This window comes from Mobula hypostoma, chromosome 6 (assembly GCF_963921235.1).
Source record: "Mobula hypostoma chromosome 6, sMobHyp1.1, whole genome shotgun sequence".
NCBI classification, from domain to species: domain Eukaryota; kingdom Metazoa; phylum Chordata; class Chondrichthyes; order Myliobatiformes; family Myliobatidae; genus Mobula; species Mobula hypostoma.
Window position 1 is genome coordinate 128,081,384 of NC_086102.1, and position 22,257 is coordinate 128,103,640.

The following is a 22,257-nucleotide window of genomic DNA, read 5'->3' on the forward strand; positions in this document are numbered from 1 at the left end:
AGGGCAAATTAGGAGGGCATCAGGCAAAAACTAAGAAGATTTAATTGAGAAAACCTTTTTTCTGGCGTCCACATTAGACGTGTGGAGGGTGTTTAACGATCAATTGCACAGAGTACAGGAAAGCCATGTTCCTGTTAGAAGGGAGGACAGGGATGGAAAGACAAGAGATGTCCAGAGAGGTGATGAATTTTGTCAAGAAAAAGGAAAAGTATGTAAAATTTCAGAAGTAGTAAAATTTCAAATGGAGTACATAAGGATTATAAAAAAGCCAGAAAAGAATTGAAGAAGGGAATTATGAAGCCAAGAGGGGTCATGTAAAGTCCTCGGCAAGTAGGATTAAGGTGAATCCCAAGGCGTTCTTTACATACATCAAGAGCAAGAGGATAACTAGGGAGAGGGTCGGACCACTCAAAGATAAAGAGGGGAACACTTGCTTGGATGTGGAGAATGTGAATGAGGTACTTAATGAGTACTTCGCTTCAGTATTTACCAAGAAAAAGGATAAGGAGGAGCAGGAGATCAGTGCTGAGTGTATAAATATGTTAGGGCGTTTAGAGGTCAAGGAGGAAGTGTTGGGTCTCCTAATGAGTATTAAGGTGGATAAGTCCCCAAGACCTGATGGGATTTACCCCTGGTTATTGAGGGAGGCAAAAGAAGAGATTGTTGGGGCCTTGACCAGTATCTTTATGTCTTCTCTAGGCACAGGCAAGTGGCTAATGTTGTATCTATATTTAAGAAGGGAAAAGCCTGGAAACTATAGACTGTTGAGTCTCACTTTGGGTGATGCAACAAGACATTGATCTGAAACACAAGGAACACAGAATGGTTTAAAAATTAAGAAAATTCATGTTTTGGAATGGCCAAGTCAGAGTCCAGACCTGATCCCAACTGAGATGCTGTGGCATGACCTGAAGAGGGCTGTTCATGCAAGGTATCCCAGAAATATTGAAGAACTGAAACAGTTTCATGTGGAGGAATAGTCTAAAATTCCACCTCACCATTGTGCAAGTCTGATCAACAGCTACAGGAAATGTTTGGTGGAGGTTATTGCTGCTAAAGGAGGTTCTAGCCCTCATTAAACACAAGAGTTCACATACTTTTCCAGCCTGGACGATGAATGATTAAACAATGTGTTCAATGAAGACATGAAAAGTATAATTGTGTGTGTGTGTTATTAGTTTAGGCAGATTATGTTTGTCTATTATTGTGACTTAGATGAAGATCAGACCATATTTTATGAGTAATTAATGCTGAAAACCAGGTAATTACAAAGGATTCACAACCTTTCTCTTGCAACTGTACGAAGAATTAGTTTTGGGGGTTTTTTTGATTTACTTTTGAGCTGGTTGGCATAACATTGTGGGCCAAAGGACATGTTCCTGCGCTGGACTGTTCTAAGTTCTATGTTCAGAATGCCCTCCTGCATATCACTGTTGCAACACGTGGTTATTGCCTTCCTGTCAGCTTGAACCACTCTGGCCATTCTCCTCTGACCTCTCTTATCAACAAGGCATTTTCGCCCACAGAATTGCCGCTCACTGGATTTTTTTTTTGCACCATTTTCTCTAAATGCTAGACTGTTGTGTCAGAAAATCCCAGGAGAAAAGCAGTTTCTGAGATGCTCAAACCACTTATCTGGCACCAACAATTATTGTATAGTCAAAGTCACTTAGATCACATTTCTTCCCCATTCTGGTGCTTATTCTGAACAACAAGTGAACCTCTTGACCATGTCTGCATACTTCTAGGAATTGAGTTGCTGTTACATGATTGGCTGATTAGATATTTGCATTAACAAGGTGTACAGGTGTACTTAAAGTGGCCACTGAGTGTATCCACAAATAGATATACAGAAGCCAAAATTACACTAGGTAGCAAAATCACATTTATCCATTTCACATGACAAGTTGTAATACTAATCCTATTAAAATACAAGTTCAAAGTGGTTATAGTTAAGTGTTACCAGAAGCTCTTGTTGAAGGGACCACTACCCAGTCACCTTCAGAAGGGGAAGGTGCTTCAGGCGTCATTAAATCAGGTGCCACATGGTCAGTTTTCAGGCATCCCTGAATGTTAAGATTGCTCATTTGTTCCAGCAGTGGGAAAAGGACATTGAGACCACCGATGCAATTGATCATATCCTGGCAAGAAGTGAACATGAAGAACTGTTATTGATGCCCTGAGTAACATTGATTTTATACTCAAACTCAAAATGCAAACTCAATTTGAATCCAAATTTCAATATATTGTCTACATTGGCAGTGCAGCACACTTGCGCCTACACGAACAGCGTTAAATCTAGTTCCCTTAATACGGGAAAATCTTCAAAATGTAATTCAAGTTCTACTGTAATCACCAAATCCATGCCGAATTTCCCATGCACTAGTGAGCATTTATAATCCCCAGAATTAAAATGCAAAATGAATGGAATCTTTAGATAAAGCATTTATGGAATGTGTAATTATTCAATACAATATCCGTATTCTGGTGACAATTCCTGAATAATTAAAATCAATGCTCCATTCATGTAAATACCTTAATATCCCAGTTGACAACTTTATGCCCAGTCAGTCTCCCATGAAAGAGATTTGGTGACAAATCAAGGCAGATAGGACTTTTGCATGCCTGTAAAAATGCAGAAAATCCAACAGTAATAGCATTTGGATTTTTGGATGCATCAAAATAATCTTACAGCTTTTACAATCCAAGGAAACTGAATATTTAGTTTTATGCCTCGTGTAAATATATCTACATGACACATATGTACTACGACACACCATACCAATTTGGACAAAGATTGCTGCTCCTTCATTATTCCTGTCCATCCGTATTATGCAGGTATTAGATACAGGATTAGACTATTTGACCCGTGGTGCTTGCTCTGTCATTCCATTTCTACTTCACCCCACTTACCCATTCTCTTGATTCCCTCAATATATTGAATATATTCAGCAAGTGAACTGAAACTTCCTTCTTGAGTAAAGTGTTCCAAAAATAGAGAGTTCAGAGCTGAGAAATTTTTACTAAATATTACAAGCTTTTCCATTTGGCCTAACTGATTCTTAATTTCTCCAGTTAGATCATTTATCCTGATGGGATGTTATGCTTTGAAAGAGATCTATTTAGAGTCATCCAGTCTTTCAGCATCAAAACTAGTTCATGCTGACCAAGATTCCCATCTAAGCTAGTCCCAATGCCTGTGCCTGACCCTTCTACCCCTCAACCTTTCTTATTCATACACTATTATTTATAATCCCCAAAATCAAAGTACATTCCAAATGCATTTTAAATGTTGTTAATGTACCTGTTTCAACCACTTACCCTGTCAACTCGTTTCATAGACTGATCACTCTCTGGATAACAAAGTTGTCCCTCAAGTTCCTATTAAATCTCTCTTTGCACCTTAAACCTATGCCCTCTAGTTCTTGATTCCCAAACCGTGGGAAGAGATTGTGTGCACTCACCCTCTCTAGGTCCCTCATGATTTCATGCACATCTATTAGATGTCCCCTCATTCTCCTAAGCTCCAATAAAAAAGCCCTAACTTGCTCCACATTACTCCATTACTTAGTCCCTTGAGAACCGGCAACATCCTCTGCACTCTTTCCAGTTTAATGGCATATTTCCTATAGAAGGGTAATCAAAACTGAACACAATATTCTAGGTGCGGCCTTACCAATATCTCATACAACTGCAAAACAACAGCCCAATTTCTCTGTTCACTGCCTTGAGTGATGAAGACTAGTGGGCCAAAAGCTTTCTTTACTATCTTGTCGACCTGTGACACCATTTGTTGTAAATAGGACAGTAGCAATTCAAGGATATCTGCTACCTCTCTCTCATGGGCAAGTAGAAAACGGCTACTTGCATCCATTAATCCAAGACTGAATCTTCAAATTCCATCTCCAATTGGAAACCCAATGAATTATCTGATGGAACAGCAGTAACTACACTGACACCTCCTAGACTAGGCATGTCCCAATTCTTCCTTATAATCAGACATCAACTCAAAACCTTTTTTCAAGTGGTGAAGCCTTCCATAATGCAAAGCATCTTGTCAATTTAGTGCCTAAGATGTCCAGTTTCTACAAGGGGAATGGCTTCAAGACAGAAAGATGGTGGGTAAATAAAACCTGTAAAAGAGGAACTTTAAAAATCCAAGAATAGGCTCGTAAATTTTACATGTTACTTACTTTTGGTGTGTAATGAAGGAGTAGCTTGTTTGTGAGGTCTGTAAGATCCGACTCCTGAGTTTTCAATGGAGAAATGCAGTTTGGGCCTGTCAACATTAAAAGTTCCGCATGTTGCCAACTGTTAATCTGTTCAGTTATATCCAATATTTGAGAGAAAAGCTGCTGCCATCAGTTTAAGTACAATGTAATATTATCAAGCGAAGGCTCATTCATACAGTTGCCATGACCAACAAATATATTACATCATATCGATGTCAGTATCAACACAAAGGCTGGAGTGATATGTGCATTTATTACTGTAATGATTCAAGTCACATATTGTGATGTGCCTTAAATTTAAGATCAGAAAACAAAGGTATCACAAATCAAGTTCAGAGTGAGAATCAGTAAACATCACCTGGTATGCCAAATGGTACTAAGACAGTATATAGAACCCTAGGTTTACATACATAGCTTAGAAAGTAAATTAGGGCAAAATGTTATAGAACTCTGGATCAACTCCAGCCATATACCTGAATATAATACCGGACTCAACACGCTTGGAAGGATGCGATTGGCTTTGGGGATGATGTGAAAGAGATGCAATAAAATAACACCAAGGATAAAGGACATGAACTTCCCAGAGAAGCTTGGATTTATCTTCTTACAAGGTTGAATTATTCAAAACTATGATAGATTCTTTAATGAGAGTCATTTTCTACTGACACAAGGGTCAGTAACCAGAGGATGTGGGTTGAAGATAGTTAACAAAAAGACCAGGGATAGCGATGAAGGGGGAAGTTTTTTTTTTAACGATGTGAATTGTTTTTACCTGAAAGGAAAGTGGAAGCAAATTTAACTGCAACTTTCTAAAAGAAAAGAGTACAGAACTGGTGCTAATTGATAACAGCTCTCTCAAAGAGGGGGTAGAAGCACATTGGGAAAATTGTCCTTCATTACTCAATTTTTTTTTAGTGAAAAGGGTCATCTCAAAAATTGCAAAAAGGAACTCTAGATGCAATACTAATGAGGTGGCCACATATTGGGATGAGCTGGAAAGCTGTTGCTCACCTGCAAAATAGAGAGCCTTCACTTGAGAGGGTTGTAGTGCATCGTGGAAGACTAGAACAGAACCAAGCTGACCTTCCAGTGAAGTCGGGGAACCCCACTCACTATCCTGAGTTCCTGCTGAAATGAGTTTTGTCACCGATTCTGGTTTGCCCAGGAGTCCGCTCCAGTTTGGAGGTGAAAGAATTGAGCTGAATGATGCCCGTCCGGAAGGGATAGGCAACGAGAATGGAGGATCCGGGATTTGTGATGGAGGTGGCGTAGTGGTCCGTTGACCAGCTGATCCAATACAGCATGATGTAAAAGGCTTAATTTGGGAGAAAACATTTAACAAGTTTCAGCAATAACACAATTTGACATGAATAGGAGAAAGCATAAAAGGTGTGACTTTAACTGGACAAGACTATAAGTATAAATAACTATAGTAGTTTCACTGTTTAGTAAATTACTGAACCTCCTTGCAATCACCGGCACAGCAGCTGCCATATGGAGACTTCTTGCAAAAACCACATTCAAGCCTCATGATGTAGAGTTCAAAAAATTCTAATTTCCATCTGTTGCCATCTCCAACGGGATCCCACCACAAGCACATCTTTCCCTCCCCTCCCACTTTCTGCAGAGATCGCTCCCTAACTGACTCTCTTGTCCTCACCTACCACCCCACCAGTCTCCATGTCCAGCACATAACTCTCTGAAACTTCTGCCACTTCCAACTGGATCCCACCACCAAACACATCTTTCCCTCCCCCCTACTTACTGCTTTCCGCAGGGATTGCTCTCTACACCACTCCCTTGCCCATTCGTCCATCTTCCCTGATCTCCCTCCTGGCACTTACTCTTGCAAATGGAATAAGTACCATACCTGCCCCTACACCTCCTCTCTCACTACCATTCAGGGCCCCAAACAGTCCTTCCAGGTGAGGAATCACTTTACTTGTGAGTCTGTTGGGGTCATATACTGTGTTCGGCACTCCCAGTGTGGTCTCCTGTATATCAGTGAGACTTAGCGTAGATTGGGAGACCATTTCACTGAGCACCTATGCTCTGTCTGCCAGAAAAAGTGAAATCTCCCGGTGGCCACCCATTTCAATTCTACTTCCATTTCCACTCTGATATGCCAACCCACGGCCTTCTCTACTGTCGTGCTGAGGCCACACTCAGGTTGAAGGAGCAACACCTTATATTTTGTTTGGATAGCCTCCAACCTGATGGCATAAACATTGATTTCTTGAACCTCCAGTAATTTCTCCCCATCATCTCCTTCACCATTCCCATTTTCCTCTCTCTCTTTAACTCCTTACCTGCCCATCACCTCCCTCTGGCGCTCCTCCCTGTTCTCTTTCTTCCATGGCCTTGTGTCCTCTCCTATCAGATACCCCCTTCTCCAGTTCTTTATCTCTTTCACCTATCAGCTTCCTAGCTCTTTACTTCACCAATCCCCTTCTCCTGGTTTCACCTACCACCTTGTACTTCTTCCTCCCCTACCCCGACCTTCTTGCTCTAACTTCTCGTCTTTTTTTTCCAGTCCTGCTGAAGGGTCTCAGCCTGAATCGTCGATTGTTTACTCTTTTCCACAGATGCTGCCTGGCCTGCTGAGTTCCTCCAGCATTTTGTGTGTATTGCTTAATTTCTAGATGCACTAGGGTTAGCCACTCAGTTGATTACATCCCAATTGTTTGACCTCTCTTTTGAAGCTGACAACACTAGTGGAACATCAAGGGACTGCTACAGTGATAGAGATGGTGTATTTTCAACAATGACATCTACCAAAGATTTACCATATTTCCTAAATTAGAACAAAAGTGTTTGCTCTAAAGAATAATGGGATAACAACAGATCAGGAAAAGTGCCACATTGCTTTTTTTTCCCATCTAAGTGATACAGATTTTAAATAATGCAAAATATAACATTACTATTTAGATGTGTGGTTAAGTTAGGAGTTTTATTATTGTGGATCAGAAATTCAAGCTGCTGACAAGTAACCTCTCAAGGAATAGACCAACGTGGCTTACTGGACATTAAGTGACCACTCTCGTACCAACAATTTATAAACAATAATGATAAAATATCTGTGGCAAAATCTGTTCTCAGCAGACTTGTTGTTCTGACTTTGGTCAAACTGTTTGCGTTATTGCAGTTCCTCTAAATCTTGTTTCCTGCTCCCTACTGCATACCTTGTACAGCTTCCAGCTCAGTGTATACTCTTGACAGTCACCATGAGAAATCCCCTCAGTTCTCAGTGGTCTAAGCATTGAAAAGCCTACATAAACACTCTCTTAAGTATAATACTGGGATGCATTAGGGTTAATAATTATAGAACTAAAAGGAAAACAGACTAATTATTGGATAAAAGAACATTACCTCATTCATAGTGGGAAATTTGAGAGGCGCAGTGAGTTTCTGCTGACCATTGACGTAGATGTACACCAGACTCTGACCAAAGGGTCGCTTTGCTGGAAAATGTACCACAGCTATACTATGCTGTTAACAAAAAAAATCACAGGTTAGTATTGCAAATTCAAGTATTGTTTGAGTTGCAACGCTCACAAAGGGCTTTGTCAACGTTCAGTTGCTTTGATGTATTCAAATCCACTTTAAGTTGCAGGCACATGAATGGGTAGTTTGTTTCTAGATATCCCTGAATGGAGATTTGGGGTATGTGAAATCTGACAACATCTGCTCAAATTTTCCTGCCACTGACTGGAAGGTGCCATTCTTGCCCGGGCTTTGGTTGCCAATGGTTCCTTCACATACAGGACTTCCTGCATCCTTACAAAAGGAAACTTGGCTGGTCCTATAATGCACAGGCAGTGACATATTATTTGAAATATTGCCAATAGAGGCATATGACAAGAGAGGGATGGGCAGGGTCAGGAATACCCAAACCAGCTCAAACAGCATGGAAGTACTGTTCAACAATGTGACCGTGACAGCTACAACAGATTTACATTACGTGGTAACAGGATTACATGTGCAGCAAGATGATGGCTGCATATCGGCTGCAGGACAAGTCAGGTATTTTAACTGCTATTAGTATCAATCTGGCTTTATCAAATTGAGGAGTGAAAACCAGTTTAAGATGGTACTGGTGAAGCATGGCGACAACTTGCTGGCAGCAAAAACAACTATTAACTACTTTATTAATCACACATTTTAATCGAAATCGAAAACGATTACTGCATTCAATAGTCTGCAACTTCTCCATTGAAGTTGAGCTTTTGAACTGTCCGTATAACTTGGCAGTGAAATCTCGAAGGTGCAGGATGGTGGTAGCATGGCCCAGGCCCGAGAGCGAGGGACAAGCAGAGGTTTGACCGACTTAAGCACCAGATCTAATTGGAAAGGTCATATTGAGCCAACTTGAGGCAGTGGGTCTGAGGCCCAAGAGCATATTGAAGCAGCAGGGCCCGGGTCTGCAAATGAGGATCACCAACCCCCTGTCTGGTCAATTTAAGCGCTGGACCAGATTGAACAGGTCAGAGTGTTGGGGCCGGAGGCAAGGGACAAGCCAGTGTTCACCTCACTGCTTTGTGAAGTTTACTTGTCTCTGCGCTAAACTGAGGCTTTGGTCTGCAACGAACGGGCTCTTAGTTCATTGATGACTAGCTTTCTGGTTGTGGACTCACTTTCATGAATTTCAGTTCTGAATATTATTTGCTTACTTTTATTATTGCACTTTTTTTCCTTGGGTCACATTGGGTGTTCGACTTTCTATTGGGTTTCTTTGCTTTGTAGCTGCCTGTAAGGAGGTGAATCTCAAGGTTGCATATTGTATTCATACTTTGATAATAAATGTACTTTGACTTTGAAAACATACACTTGCAATTCACACTACTCTAATAATCATGCTCACATTGCCAACTGAGGTTACTTTTCTCACCCTCCCCCCCCCCGCCATTAGCAGTGACACCCACCCCAATGTCAAGGCCAAAGGGTCTTGGGAAGGATGGGTAAAGCCTGGTGATGCACCTCATAAGCCAAGGAAATGTCTCCGTCAGGCCACTGTCAAATCACAGTCAGGTCAGTGATTTTGTCAATGACAACACTGCACAGGAGATATTTACTGACGCAAAGACTGAGAGGCACCTCCAGTCCATTGAGCTCTGTGGACGGTTCAGCAGCAGATCCTATAGGAAAATAATGCCAGGCAAGTCAGATGATTGGTGGTCAATGCAGGCGAGTAGCTGGGTGAACAATAGTTACTTCTATTGGTAATGGCACCTTCAGTGGCCCTTACTAATAATCCTTGCCCTCAACCTGCCTTGTATTCTTGGAATATAATGCTAGCAAACCTACTTGGGCTAAAATATGGGTGAAACAGAACAGAAGATTAGAATCTGTGGTCTCATATTTCATAAACCATCTTGAAGCTTTAATGAAAATATGCACTGCTAAGCCAGAAGCTAAAAATAGCAGGTGCTGGAAATCTTAACAATATGCAACCAAAAGTTTTATCATTTGAAAGTGACTATAAATCACAGGGGTTTGGCTGATTATATGAAAATTTTAATCTAAAAATGTGAGGCAATGGAGATAATTGAGCTCAATGTAACAAAATATTTACTAACAGTAAGTCTTTCAATCCTTGTTCTTACCCAGAGAGAGTCACAGAAGCAGTGGTCAGGCAGCATTACTGTCATGTATTCTTTCTTTGTACAGACTGCTACGACCAACCCTCCTGAGGACGTCAGAAATGCTTCAAACCCTGTCCCACTAGCTGTGAAAAAACTAAAACATGTGCAGTGTAAAGCAATGTCTTTCCAGCTTACTGGTGCAAAAGTTCCACTATGCCATTTAATTTCAGAAAAATAATAAGCATTGTATGCATAAGCATTGTATGCAATTTTATACATTGTCATACTGTACATAAATTCACAAATTGGCATTAATCAAAAATCTTTGGGGGTTTAACCCACACTCACATGATGTCTTCTACTCAAATTTGGTTCAAGATGTATTAAAACCACAGTATCTGATAATGTTGATCAGATGTTGGAATGGTCAATCTAACCCACAATTTCAGTGCAAGGCTTTCCAGTAACATTAACATACACAGTTGTGGAATTACTTCAAGTATCTGAACCCAGTAGTGTACGGTGGGAGGAGGAAGGAAAGGAGAGCCCCACATTTCAGGTGCTAACATGTTTCGAATATTAAACACCTGAAGGGCTGGAATTCTGTAATAAAAATCAGATGTTGAGTACTTACACCAAGTCAGGCAGCATTAGAAGCAGCAGCAGCAAAGCTCTATCATGAGTTTTCTGGCCCCTGTGAGTATGCCCTGGGCATATTAAAGTCAGGGAACTGATCAACCCATTGAATTCTTCATTGATGCTACCTGACCTGCTGAGCATTTCAGTTTCTATTGCTAACAAACTTCGCTGGAGAATCAAGACTGAGAGTCAAGTCATTCACATCTTTTCCAGGCTGGGTGAGAATAGTGAACAGAGAACAGATATTCTAACTTATTTTAAATCTATTTGGCTAATTTCAAAGATGTGCCACTCTGACAATTTTAATTACTCCAGTAATAGAGGTAAAGTTAATGTTTTTTTATTCACTTTATTAGTGGTTGCATAGGCCACTGGTAGGGCTGCTCTTGGACCCGCTGACTATTACCTCAGTCATTGCACTGTAAACACTTTAAACCACTTTTTATAAAGCTGTTTACAGGGTAAATACATGATTGTATTTATCTGCAATTCAGCCATATTCGTTCTTTAACCTCTACATTTATTTTTTATAAAATTCTTTATTCTTATGTTGAATGTTGTTTTTTGTTGCATGTCACATCAATACATAACAGCACAACAAATTCCAAATACACCTGAATGTATATGGTGACCCTTGATCCTTGACTATTGTGTTCGGGTTTGGTCACCCTGCTCTAGGAAAGATGTTATTAAACTGGAAAGAGTGCAAGAAAAATTTACAATGATACTGTTAGAACATGAATTGAATTGACTTTATTACTTACATCCTTCGCATACAGGAGGAGTAAAAATTTTATTTTATGTCTCCATCTAAATGTGCAATGTATAGTAATTTACAATAAATAAGATGTACAAAAGAACAGTCAATATAGCATAGAAATACAGTTGTGTCAGCATGAATTAATCAGTCTGATGGCCTGGTGGAAGAAGCTGTCCCAGAGCTTGTTGGTTCTGGCTTTTATGCTGCAGTACTGTTTCCTGGATGGTAGCAGCTGGAACAGTTTGTGGTTGGGGTGACTTGGGTCCCCAGTGATCTTTCGGGCCCTTTTGACACATCTGTCTTTGTAAATGTCCTGAATAGTGGAGAGTTCACATCTACAGATGCACTGGGCTGTCCGCACCACACTCTGCAAAGCCCTGTGATTGAGGGAAGTACAGTTCTCACACCAGGCAGTGATGCAGCCAGTCAGGATGTTCTCAATTGTGCCCCTGCAGAAGGTCCTTAAGACCCAAACCAAACTTTTTCAACCGTCTGAGGTGAAAGAGGTGCTGTTGTGCTTTTTTCACCGCACAGTCAGTATGTACAGACTATGTGAGATCCTCAGTGATGTTTATGCTGAGGAACTTAAAGCTGTTCACCCTCTCAACCCTAGATCTATTGATGCCAATAGGGGTTAGCCCGTTTCCATTCTTCCAGTAGTCCACAACCAGCTCCTTTGTTTTTGCGACATTGAGGGAGAGGTTGTTTTTCTGACACCACTGTATCAGGGTGATGACTTGTTCTCTGTAGGCTGCCTCACTATTATTTGAGATAAGGCCAATCAATGTAGTATCGTCAGCAAATCTAATTAGCAGATTGGAGCTGTGGGTGTTGACACAGTCATGGGTATACAGAGAGTACAGGAGGGGGCTTAGGACAGTGCCCTGAGGGGCACCTGTGTCGAGGGTCAGAGAGGCACAGGTGAGGGAGCCCACCTGCAGATGAGGGACCCAGTCACAGGGAAATATTGGACAGGCAAAGACTACTTCTTGAAGCATAGGAAACAGAGCTAATCTCCTTAAGAAAATGTTTCGTTTCATCCAAGGCTGCACTGCAGAACTACAAATTGAGCACAGAGATCAACTCCTGATCACAGGGAATGCAGAGACTGCTTCTGAGAGTGTTCAGTGTACTAAATCCAAAAGAATATTTGCTGCCAAACTTAGCTTACAATATCCTATGTGGAATAAAAGCAAAACCACAGACATACTTCAATGCTGAATCACTGAGCTTTTTATACGGTACTTTTAAATAGTGATTTCAAACTTGCTCCGCTGCCAGACAGCTCATTCTGGAGAGATTCAAATCACGAAATCTTAACTCCAATTCAAAATCCCTTTCCTAGGCATGAACAATCAGTGTACAGTGAGAAATTTTTTGATGGTTGTAATTTATCATTTAATAATTATTATAGTGCTTCACAAAGTTTATGCAAGTATCTTCAGGCAACAGATCACATGGAAAATTGTGAACTTTGCAAACTCTGTTGCAGAACCCTATTTACCATAAATAAAACCAAAGGAGATAAATATCTGAATAGAAATCATTCAAGAATTTCAAGGGCAAGCAACTGTTGAGGAGTTGAAGTTGGTAACTTTGACCCTCCTCTGGAATGGATATCCACAGCTTCTCTTCAATTAGCTTGTGACCTGTTATGCAGCTGTGTATACAGAACACGTCCTACATTTAACATCAGTTAACTACTGTGTATACAGCACAGAATTTCTCAGTTCAGCAGCAGATAAAACCCATAAACCAACCACAATAAATCCCAGTACTAATAGCATCTGATATGCTAACCACAGCAGACACTTACTAATGACCACAATATCTAACAGCTTAATACAACATCTATAGAATGATTATCTTAAATCCTAGCTCAGCACCAGGGTCTCCTCTGTTTCCTGTAAAGTAGTTCCTAACTAAATATCTTCCACTTAATTAACACAATACATACCAGCGATCAAGGGGAAAATAATTCACTGTTTGTAAATACATTCAGTGACACTTTATTAGGTCCAGGGATGTGCCTAATAAAGTGGCCACAAGAGTGGAATCTATTGTGCTCTTCTGCTGCTGTAGCTCATCCACATCGAGGTTCGACATGTTGTGCATTAAGAGATGCACTTCTGCACACCAATGTTATACACATAGTTGTTTGAGTTACAGTCGCCTTCCTGTCAGCTTGAATCAGTATGGCTATTCTTCTCTGCTCTCTCTCATTAGCAAGGCATTTTCACACACAGACCTACCGCTCACTGGATTTTTTTCTGTTTTTTGTAAACTCTAGAGACTGGTGTGCATGAATATCCCAAGAGATCAGCAGTTTCTGAGATACTCAAGCCAACAATCATTCCATGGTCAAAGACTTCTAAGTAACATTTCTTCCCCATTCTGATGTTTGATCTGAACAACAAATGAACCTCTTGACCATGTCTGCATGCTTTCAAGCATTAAATCACTGCCACATGATTGGCTGATTAGATACTTGCATTAACGACAGGTATACCTAATAAAGTGCCACTGATTGCAAGAAGAAAGTTATATTCTTGCTCCAAGGACATAGGAAACCTATAGCATTTTTCTAAATAAAAGTCAGATTATACTTAAAGTTCACCACTGTACATAATCACTCACAAAGCATATAGACTCCCCATTATGATTGCAACTTTTTCCCCAAACAAAAGATATAAATATTAATTGAAATCATTTATTTTTAAAACTATTCAACAGAATTCTTCCTGCACTCATTTTAAAACCAAAATAATCTATGAAGCACAAAAGCAAAGAAATACTAAATAAGGGTCAATCGTGGTTAAGTCGGACTTGTTTTCCGAGACAAGGAAGCTTATCAGTTTCTGGAAAAAAAACATGAATTTCTAATGAGCTTTCTTCAGAGGTCACCGCGCAGAATTTTTTTTGTACTACTCATCTCCATGTCCTCATGAATATTGCCAATAAGATGTAAAACAAAGCTACCACAAAAAGAATTGGATAGAAACTTTAGGCTGAGTTCTACATCACGAGACTAAATACATACTGGACAATTAACTTGCAGAACGATCTCCTTTCCAACAAGTTCAAGTTTATTGTCAAATTGGAAGTTGTCCAAGTAGGACAATTTCTTAGCCCTGCTTCTAATCGGATCTCCATGTCCTCAGTCTCTTACATCATTTTATGAAGGCCAAACACAAGCACAAAATGCACAGTAGAGAAATGGGTCTTTTGGCCCAGCTCGTCCATGCCATCCAGAATGTTCTTCTATACTAACCCTATTTACCTGCATTAGGCTTGTATCCCTCAATGTTGTTCCCATTCAAGTACCAGTAGAAATGCATTTTAAATGCTGTAATTGTGTCTGCTTCTACCACCTTCAGTAGCTCATTCCAGAAAATCCCCTCTCCTTTGTGTGCAAAAACCTACCATCTCAGGTCTTTTTAAATTTCACCCCCAACCCCATGCTCTCTAGTTTCCCCTGTCCTGGAGACTGAATACCTATGCCCCCCAAATTTATAAAACTCTGTAAGGTTCTTCTCAGCTTCCTTCATTGCAGGAAGAATATACCCAGCCTATCCAATATTTTCTTATGACTACAGCTCTCCATTAATGATTCAATTACTCATAGGCCCTACCAGAATTTGCCTTCCCTATCACTGACTCAACTTACAAGTTAGCCTTTAGGAAATCCTGCACAAGGACTCCCACGTCCCTTTGCACCTCAGATTCCTGTATTCGCTCCTCATTTAGAAAATAGTCTACACCTGTAGTTCTTCTGCCAAAGTGCATGACCATACACTTCCCTAAACTGTATTGTATCTGCCACTTCTGTGCCCATTCTTCTAATCTGTCTAAGTCCTTCTGCAGGCTCCCTGCTTCCTCAACACTACCTGCCCCTCTACTTCGCTTTGTATTTTCCACAAACTGGACACAAAGACATCAACTCCACCATCCAAATCATTAACAGATAATGTGAAAAGAAGTGGTCCCAACACTAACCCCTGCGTGACACACTAGTCACTGGCAATCAACCATAAAAGGCCCCCTTTATTCCCACTCTTTGCCTCCTGCCAATTAGCCAATCTTCTATCCATGCTAGTATCTTTCCTGTAATAATACTATGGGCTCTTAACTTGTTAAGCAGCACCTTGTCAAAGGCCTTTTGAAAATCCAAGTAAATAACATCTGCTAACTCTCCTTTGTCTATCCTCCCTGTTATTTCTTCATAGAATTCCAACAGATTTGTCAGGCAAGATTTCCCCTTAAGGAAACCATGCTGACCTTGGCTTATTTTATCATCTGCTTTCAAGTACCCCAAAACCTTATTCTTAATAATAGATTCCAACATCTTCTCAACCACTGAAGTGAGATTCACTGCCCTATAATTTCCTGTCTTTTGTCTTCCTCCATTCTTAGAGTGACATTTGTAATTTCCCAGTCTTCCAGAACAATTCCAGAACCTAGTGATTCTTGAAAGATCACTACTAATGCCTCCACAATCTCTTCAGCTGCCTTTCTCAGAACCCCGGGGTATAGTCCATCTGGTCCAGGTGATTTATCCACTTTCAGACCTTACAGCTTCTCAACTGAAGCTTTTCAACTGAAGGAAAATTAATTGCTGCTGTCAGAGAACAATGGATCTACTAAAACTTCTGAATATTAAGATTTTAGTTTTATTGCATAAAATGAATAGATCTACAGACCATACTGTGGCATTTAAATGACTGAATACAACCTGAAATACATTGTTTTCTTTGTTCATCCAGATTAGCTGCAGAGTAAAACAAACTCCACTGAAAGAAACAACATTCTGGAATCAATCCAGATCTTGATCCAGGTTCCAAAAAAAAATCAATATTCTGTCAAGTGTGAGTCTATTCCAAACATATTGAATCTGGTTTGATGTTACTTGGTAGCTTCATGCTTTTGACTGTCTCAGCTTGTCAAACAGCCATTTTCTCCAGCTTATGTATTTCTTATAACAAACAAAAGCATTCAAAGAAAATGGAGAGAAAAATAGTTTTATGGACCTCATGATTCTTTTTCTTAGATTGTCTTCAGTATTGTTCAAAGTTCTAATTTTAAGTTCTTGGAAAAGACAGATATTAAATGTATCTGTCCAAGCTTCCATTTTTTTTTTAACAGCAATTCCTAGGTGGATGACAACTGCACAGTAAAATTTGGAAACAATTTCATCTTGAGTGCAGAGAAAATCAGCAGTATGAAGAAATCATTTTTCCTACCTGTACAGCTGTTTCCTCTTGCCTCCTTTCCCAAAGATTCCACTTGCATCTTGCCCCTGATCAAGACACAGCCATGCATAGAAGCTAAAGCCATAACCAGGCCAACGTTGAATAGTGGGCACCATAATCCCTGCCATGCTGTGGGACAGGTTAAAGTACTGTAGTGCATTATCCAATCCCTGCTTCCGGGCTATGCCAAGTATTGCACGTGTCACTGGAACCACATAAGGGTGGGCTTGTTTAGTGTCATCGGTTCTCAACATCCTCAATAACTGCAAGATTTCTCCTGAGCTCAACGACTGGCTGCCTAAAGCACCCAGCAATCCAATCAGATTCTCCGCACATGTATGGTGCAGTCTCGTATGGCAGTTCAAAGTCACGAGAATATGGCTCACTATGCTGGCATTTACACAGAATGTGCGACTTTGACGATTGATGCAGCATATCCTCTTCAGCCAATCAGAGACAAAGATTTGTAGCTCAAAGGAATCGAGCTCTGGGAGCCACTGGATGAGTAGGAGCAGTGGTTGGACATTACTGATTCCAAGCATTCCAACAGAGGTATGATCACCTTCAACAGCCTGGAAGTACAAGCAGAAAGTTATACAAATAAGACCAAGAGCAAACAAGTTTCCTTTAAACTCTAAAGATGTGCAGCACAGCTACAAATGTGGGAGTGGCTTGTCCTTTTGTTATATTACCTTCAGAAATCACTGTCACAGAAGATAGGGGGCAACCAACAAATCTATTACAACCAACCTATAATATTCAAAATAAACAGTATCAACATAGTTAAATTAAATGTATTCCCTTCTCTGATAGATGAAAATTAACAGGGCCATAGAGAGATACAGCACTCAAACAGGTTCTTCAGCCCACCAAACCACCGTGAACATCAACCACCCATTCACACTAATCCTCCATTAAACCCATTTTTTAAGATCTCACCACAATCTCATCATCTCCCCCCAGGTTTTATCATACACCTACATACTCCAGGCAATTTACAACAACCAATCAACCTGCCAATCCACAAGTCTATGGGAAGTGAAGTGAAACCGGAGCACCCAGAGGAAATTTACCTGGAAACTCTGGACAGTGTGACTCTATGACAATACCCAAGTTCAGGGCTGAATCCAAGTCTCTGGTACTATGAGGCAGCAGCTCTATTATGCCACCCAAAGAAACTTTCAAAAGGGATTCAGATTGTTCAGAATGGGCTTTTGATAAAGGGTTCAATGTGATTTCCAGTTATGGATTGTCATAGACACAAGGGACTGCAAATGCTGGAATCCGTAACAACAATTCACTGGAAGAACTCAATGAGTCCAGCAGCACCTGAGAGGGAAACGAACTGTTAATGTTTTGGGTCAAAACCCTGCATCAGGACTGAGAGAGGAGAGCGGACAGAGGTGGAGCGGCAAGATAGGGGCCAGAGATGATTAATGGACCGAGGAAGGGTGAAGGATGACAGGTGGATTGAGCCAGGTAAGTATAGAGTGGATCGGCCTAGTTGTTAACCTAAACCAATGAACTCATTAGCAATTGAAAAAAATGCAAAGTATCATAAACCAATTCAAACTTCCTCCATTGATTTTGTAAAGGTATATAGGCTGCTTGGTATCCCCTTTCATTTTATGAGGCAGATATTACTGCATTATTCATTTTTTAAAAATTTTTTGGGCCTTTGGCTCACATCTAAGAGACCAAATCTACTCTGTTCTAAACAGGCTTGATATTGAAGGATTATTATCTCAATTCTTGCACTGCATGATTAAAGTGATGCATATTTTCATGCTAAAGGTAACTTCAATATACAAAGCAATCTGAAGAAGGAGAGGGAAGGAGGTGGGTGGGACATGAAGGCTGGTTTCTTTTTCTCCCAAATCCAAACAAGTTTTATCAAATGCAGGTCAAATAATGCACTAGCTTAAATCAAATAGGAGAAGAAAGAGGACTCATTGACTGCACAAACAGTAAGAAATCTACAGAAAAAGGAAAAGGTTTATCATTATCGAATACAGTTACACACAAAAAAATGTAAGGGAGAGCAGAAGTGATCAAGAAGCAGTGAAGCTGAAGACAACATCTTTAGCTAAAACCAATTGCAATAAATGACAATGGCATTGGAAGATATAGTATTTCAACTAATGATGTTATATGAAATAATTTTTGTACATTACCCATGAAATAACAACAAGCCTTCAAAATTAGAGTGTGAAGCCTCACCATGTTCATCAGCTCTTTCAGCAGATCCCGTGATGGCTGGCCCAGGGTCTTCAGAACCTCATACAGTTGTATGTAACCAATACGCTCTTTGAACACTTCCTGGTTTCAGATTTTTAAAAAACAAAGCTCAATACAAAATAATCTATGTTAACTGGAAGTACTTCCCCTGATCTTTTACATTACGGGAAAATAAAAGCCCCCAGCCATATAAAGTCCTTTCCAGAAAGCCCAGGAATGTATGTACTATGCACATCAAATTTCCCAACCTGAGCTGACCTTCAAAGAAAGCTGCATGGAGATCAGGTATTTTCGTGCAAAGGGCAACAGCACGACCTCCTGTCTGTCATGTTAACCTCCAGTCAAGCCATCAATGGAGACAGCAGGCCTCCCAACCCTCTTAAGTGGCCTGATTATGCTCCAAACAACTGAAGATAACTTTCCAGTTCAAAAGCCAAAGTGCTGGAAAATGGGCAGAATTAGCAGAATCATACTGTGCTGTAAGGTACTACCTTCCTGCGTTATTCTGAAAAAGATTAAATACACCAATTTTGGGAAAAGAGCAAAAGACATTCATTTTTAATTTAAGTCTTTCAAATCTGAGGCTGTTTATATTCCTCTTCAATATCTGCTGCAAGTACCTTGGCAGCTGGGGATTTGTGCATCACTGCAGTCAGAGCTTGGATTGTTGATACGGCAAGGATATCCAGGCGTCCCTGAAAGACCTAGAATATCAATAGATTAATAAACTACTTCTAAAGAGCATTGTAAACAGAGGAAAGAGAAGGAATGTTCATTCACTGGTTCTCCATTCTCAAACTAGGGAAACAAAGGTTAGTATCAAACAACCAAGACTTGGCATCCGAATCTTTCAATCAGCAATTACCTCGCTTAAGTAAACAATTATTACTGTTGTACATTCAGTAAAATTTATGTCTGAAGGCATTGTTAATGATGGGAGAAATTAAATTAACTGGTGTTCATGTTGCTAATCGTTAGGTTTCACGGCTAACAGAGGAAGACCAAAAGAATAAACTTTCAAAATATTTGTTTAAACCAACAAGCATGCAGAGTCCTGCTCCAAAATACTCCTACTTTAGGCTATTTATTTTTGAACCAGTGAAATCTTTTTCTGTGTGGGTGCACAGAGTTGTGCTGCACTGGACCTTTTTGATAAACATCTAACATCAAAACCAACAACAGTTATGTCTTGTGCTGACATTACTGTTTCTGCCAGGCTAGATCATCATACCCCAAGCTAGATCATCAAACCTAAAGTCACAAAAAAATGAAGAGGCAAAAAGATGGAATGCTTGATCATAAAATCAAACGTTCAAACTCACCCATAACAGGTCCAGGGTAATTGTTTAAGTTTAAATTTAGACAGTCTGAATAACAACATTTTAGCATTACATTAATTTTGCTTTTCTCTCTACCATTAAGGATTCTTTCCAATTTTGGAAAAGGAAGGCCTACTCACACATTGAATTTCTTTTACTGATTATCGTTAAGCAATAAATTGACTATAGAAGAAAAAAATTGTTTCTGGTGCTAGTAAGGATGACAAGTCTTGACATTACCCATGACTATACAAGACAAACCTGCAACAAATATCTCCTATAGCAAGAACACTGCGCAGCATGCCACACCCACTCCCATTACTCACATAAAGTTGCGCTGGTCAGCTCTGCAACCACAGCCAGTGAAGAATAAATTGCACCTTTATTGTTACAATGGTTTATTTATATTTCTCTATATACCAATTGGTCCAACATGCAGCAGGCTGTGTTAAAAATCAAAGGCATGCCCTCACATGATTACAAGAGGCAACTGTTGAGAGGAAATCATAAATCAAGAAAAAGAGGATCTTCTTAACAGATGCACTTTAATTTGGAAATGTGGAATTTTATTCAAAAATTCAAAAATGAATTCTGAAGACTGCAGAAACACAATTATGAAAGTTAAAAATACAGCACTACTTGGTTGCAAAAGACATTTTACAGTTCAAAGCCAATAATTTTGGAGCTCCTTGTTGCTGAGGTAGTGCAAAAATCTGTTTGATGACAAGAATTTGACTCCAACCCGCCAACCCACCCCAGCTCACAATGTATCTGAATTTAAAATTTGATTATAAGACAAGCGTACTGAAATTTTCAAAGACAAGATGGATACTGAAATTTAAAATACAGATCAGCTATGAAGAAATAATCAAAAGTAACTTGCAAGGCTAAACGACACTTTTAATCCTATATCACCAAGGTTTCAAGAATGGAGTAGCTGTAATTTTTTAATCATTTGTTTATTGAGATACAAACATCTAACATTTTAGACAATTATTTATTCATCTTTCTATACTACGATCTCCATTGTGAAAGGGAGGAAAATTTGGATGGGTTTAAAAAGATCATGGTATATCTGCCATCATCCATGCAGCGTGCAAAAGTTTGGTGGTAATCCAGTATCGCTGAGTCCAGCCTTATAGGGAATGAAATTTGGCTTTAGGCAGATCATGAGTTTCAGCATGAAGTCCAATTACGCCCTTCCGAAGCCAGGATGCCAAATTGTTGTGTCCTCACCATCCTCTGCCCACCCTATCATTGTTGATTTCAACCAGCTAATACAATATAGCAAATATTGAACTATGAAATCAATTGGTGTAGTAGTAGAGAACATGGTAGGTGTGAAAGAAACAAGAAATCTTACCAATTTTCATCTGGTCTCATTAGTATTTGTGCAGTCCTCAGAAGCATTAAAAAGCAGCCAAGCAGAACACTCAGTAACCTTCAGAATGTCGCTATATCTCCTCACCAAACCAAGCCACCGTACCAAGCGGTAACACCAACAAGCAACTGTACATCATACACAAATGTCTGTGTACCAAACCACATATAGCCTTACTAATCACAGAAATACCCACCCATCACCACAATGCAAAAAAAAATCAAAGGGTAAACCTACAAGATAAAATTAAAGCAGCACTTGGAAATGCCATGCCAGTATCAAACCGCCACTATCGAAAATCTGTATGGTTAATTTTACAGAATTAACTTTTTATCTTTCCAATAATTAGGTATTGATCAGGCATTACAGATAGTATGAAGTATTCATTTTAAGTTATAGTTCTGGTAAAATGTCTCAAGGCTCCCAATTTTTTTTAATTGATGGAAGCAAGTGGTGGGGAGTGAAGAGATATAATTTATCTAACCCTTTTTATGTAGAAGGACACGCCAAAGTGGATATGAAGGCAAAATTAAAAATAATCAAATGGACACTGAACCAGAAGATGAAACTTTAGTGGGGTAAACACAAACTTGGTTGAAGAAGTGGGTTCAAAGAGTGACTTTTAGGAGCTTCACAAAGAAATTTGGGACAACATAGGTGTTTGAAGGTAGCATGGATAATACAGTGGGGAAAAAGGGGACGGCTTACAGATGTCCAGAGTCAGGAAGGAGGGTATATCTGTGTGAAGTAGCCTAAATGTAAAAGAGATATTGAGTGACTAATTATGAAGAGTTACGAGGGCGAGAAATTTAAACACAAGATGCTGCTGGATAATGATCATAAGCAGTGTACAGCAC

At 39.8% G+C, this 22,257-nt stretch overlaps 1 protein-coding gene across 3 annotated transcripts in view; it reads right to left on the bottom strand.

The window, feature by feature from the left end:
- nbeal1 (neurobeachin-like 1) overlaps positions 1-22,257 on the bottom strand; it is a 283,397-nt gene that overhangs the window by 135,067 nt on the left and 126,073 nt on the right. For all 3 annotated transcript variants that reach the window (XM_063051669.1, XM_063051668.1, XM_063051667.1), the window contains 9 exons: positions 19,321-19,404; positions 18,683-18,781; positions 16,454-17,034; positions 9,836-9,968; positions 7,602-7,721; positions 5,244-5,547; positions 4,194-4,279; positions 2,536-2,625; positions 1,964-2,141 (listed from right to left, as the gene is read on the bottom strand). In XM_063051669.1, the coding sequence (XP_062907739.1) occupies positions 1,964-2,141; positions 2,536-2,625; positions 4,194-4,279; positions 5,244-5,547; positions 7,602-7,721; positions 9,836-9,968; positions 16,454-17,034; positions 18,683-18,781; positions 19,321-19,404 (1,675 nt within the window). The remainder of the gene's footprint in view (positions 1-1,963; positions 2,142-2,535; positions 2,626-4,193; positions 4,280-5,243; positions 5,548-7,601; positions 7,722-9,835; positions 9,969-16,453; positions 17,035-18,682; positions 18,782-19,320; positions 19,405-22,257) is intronic.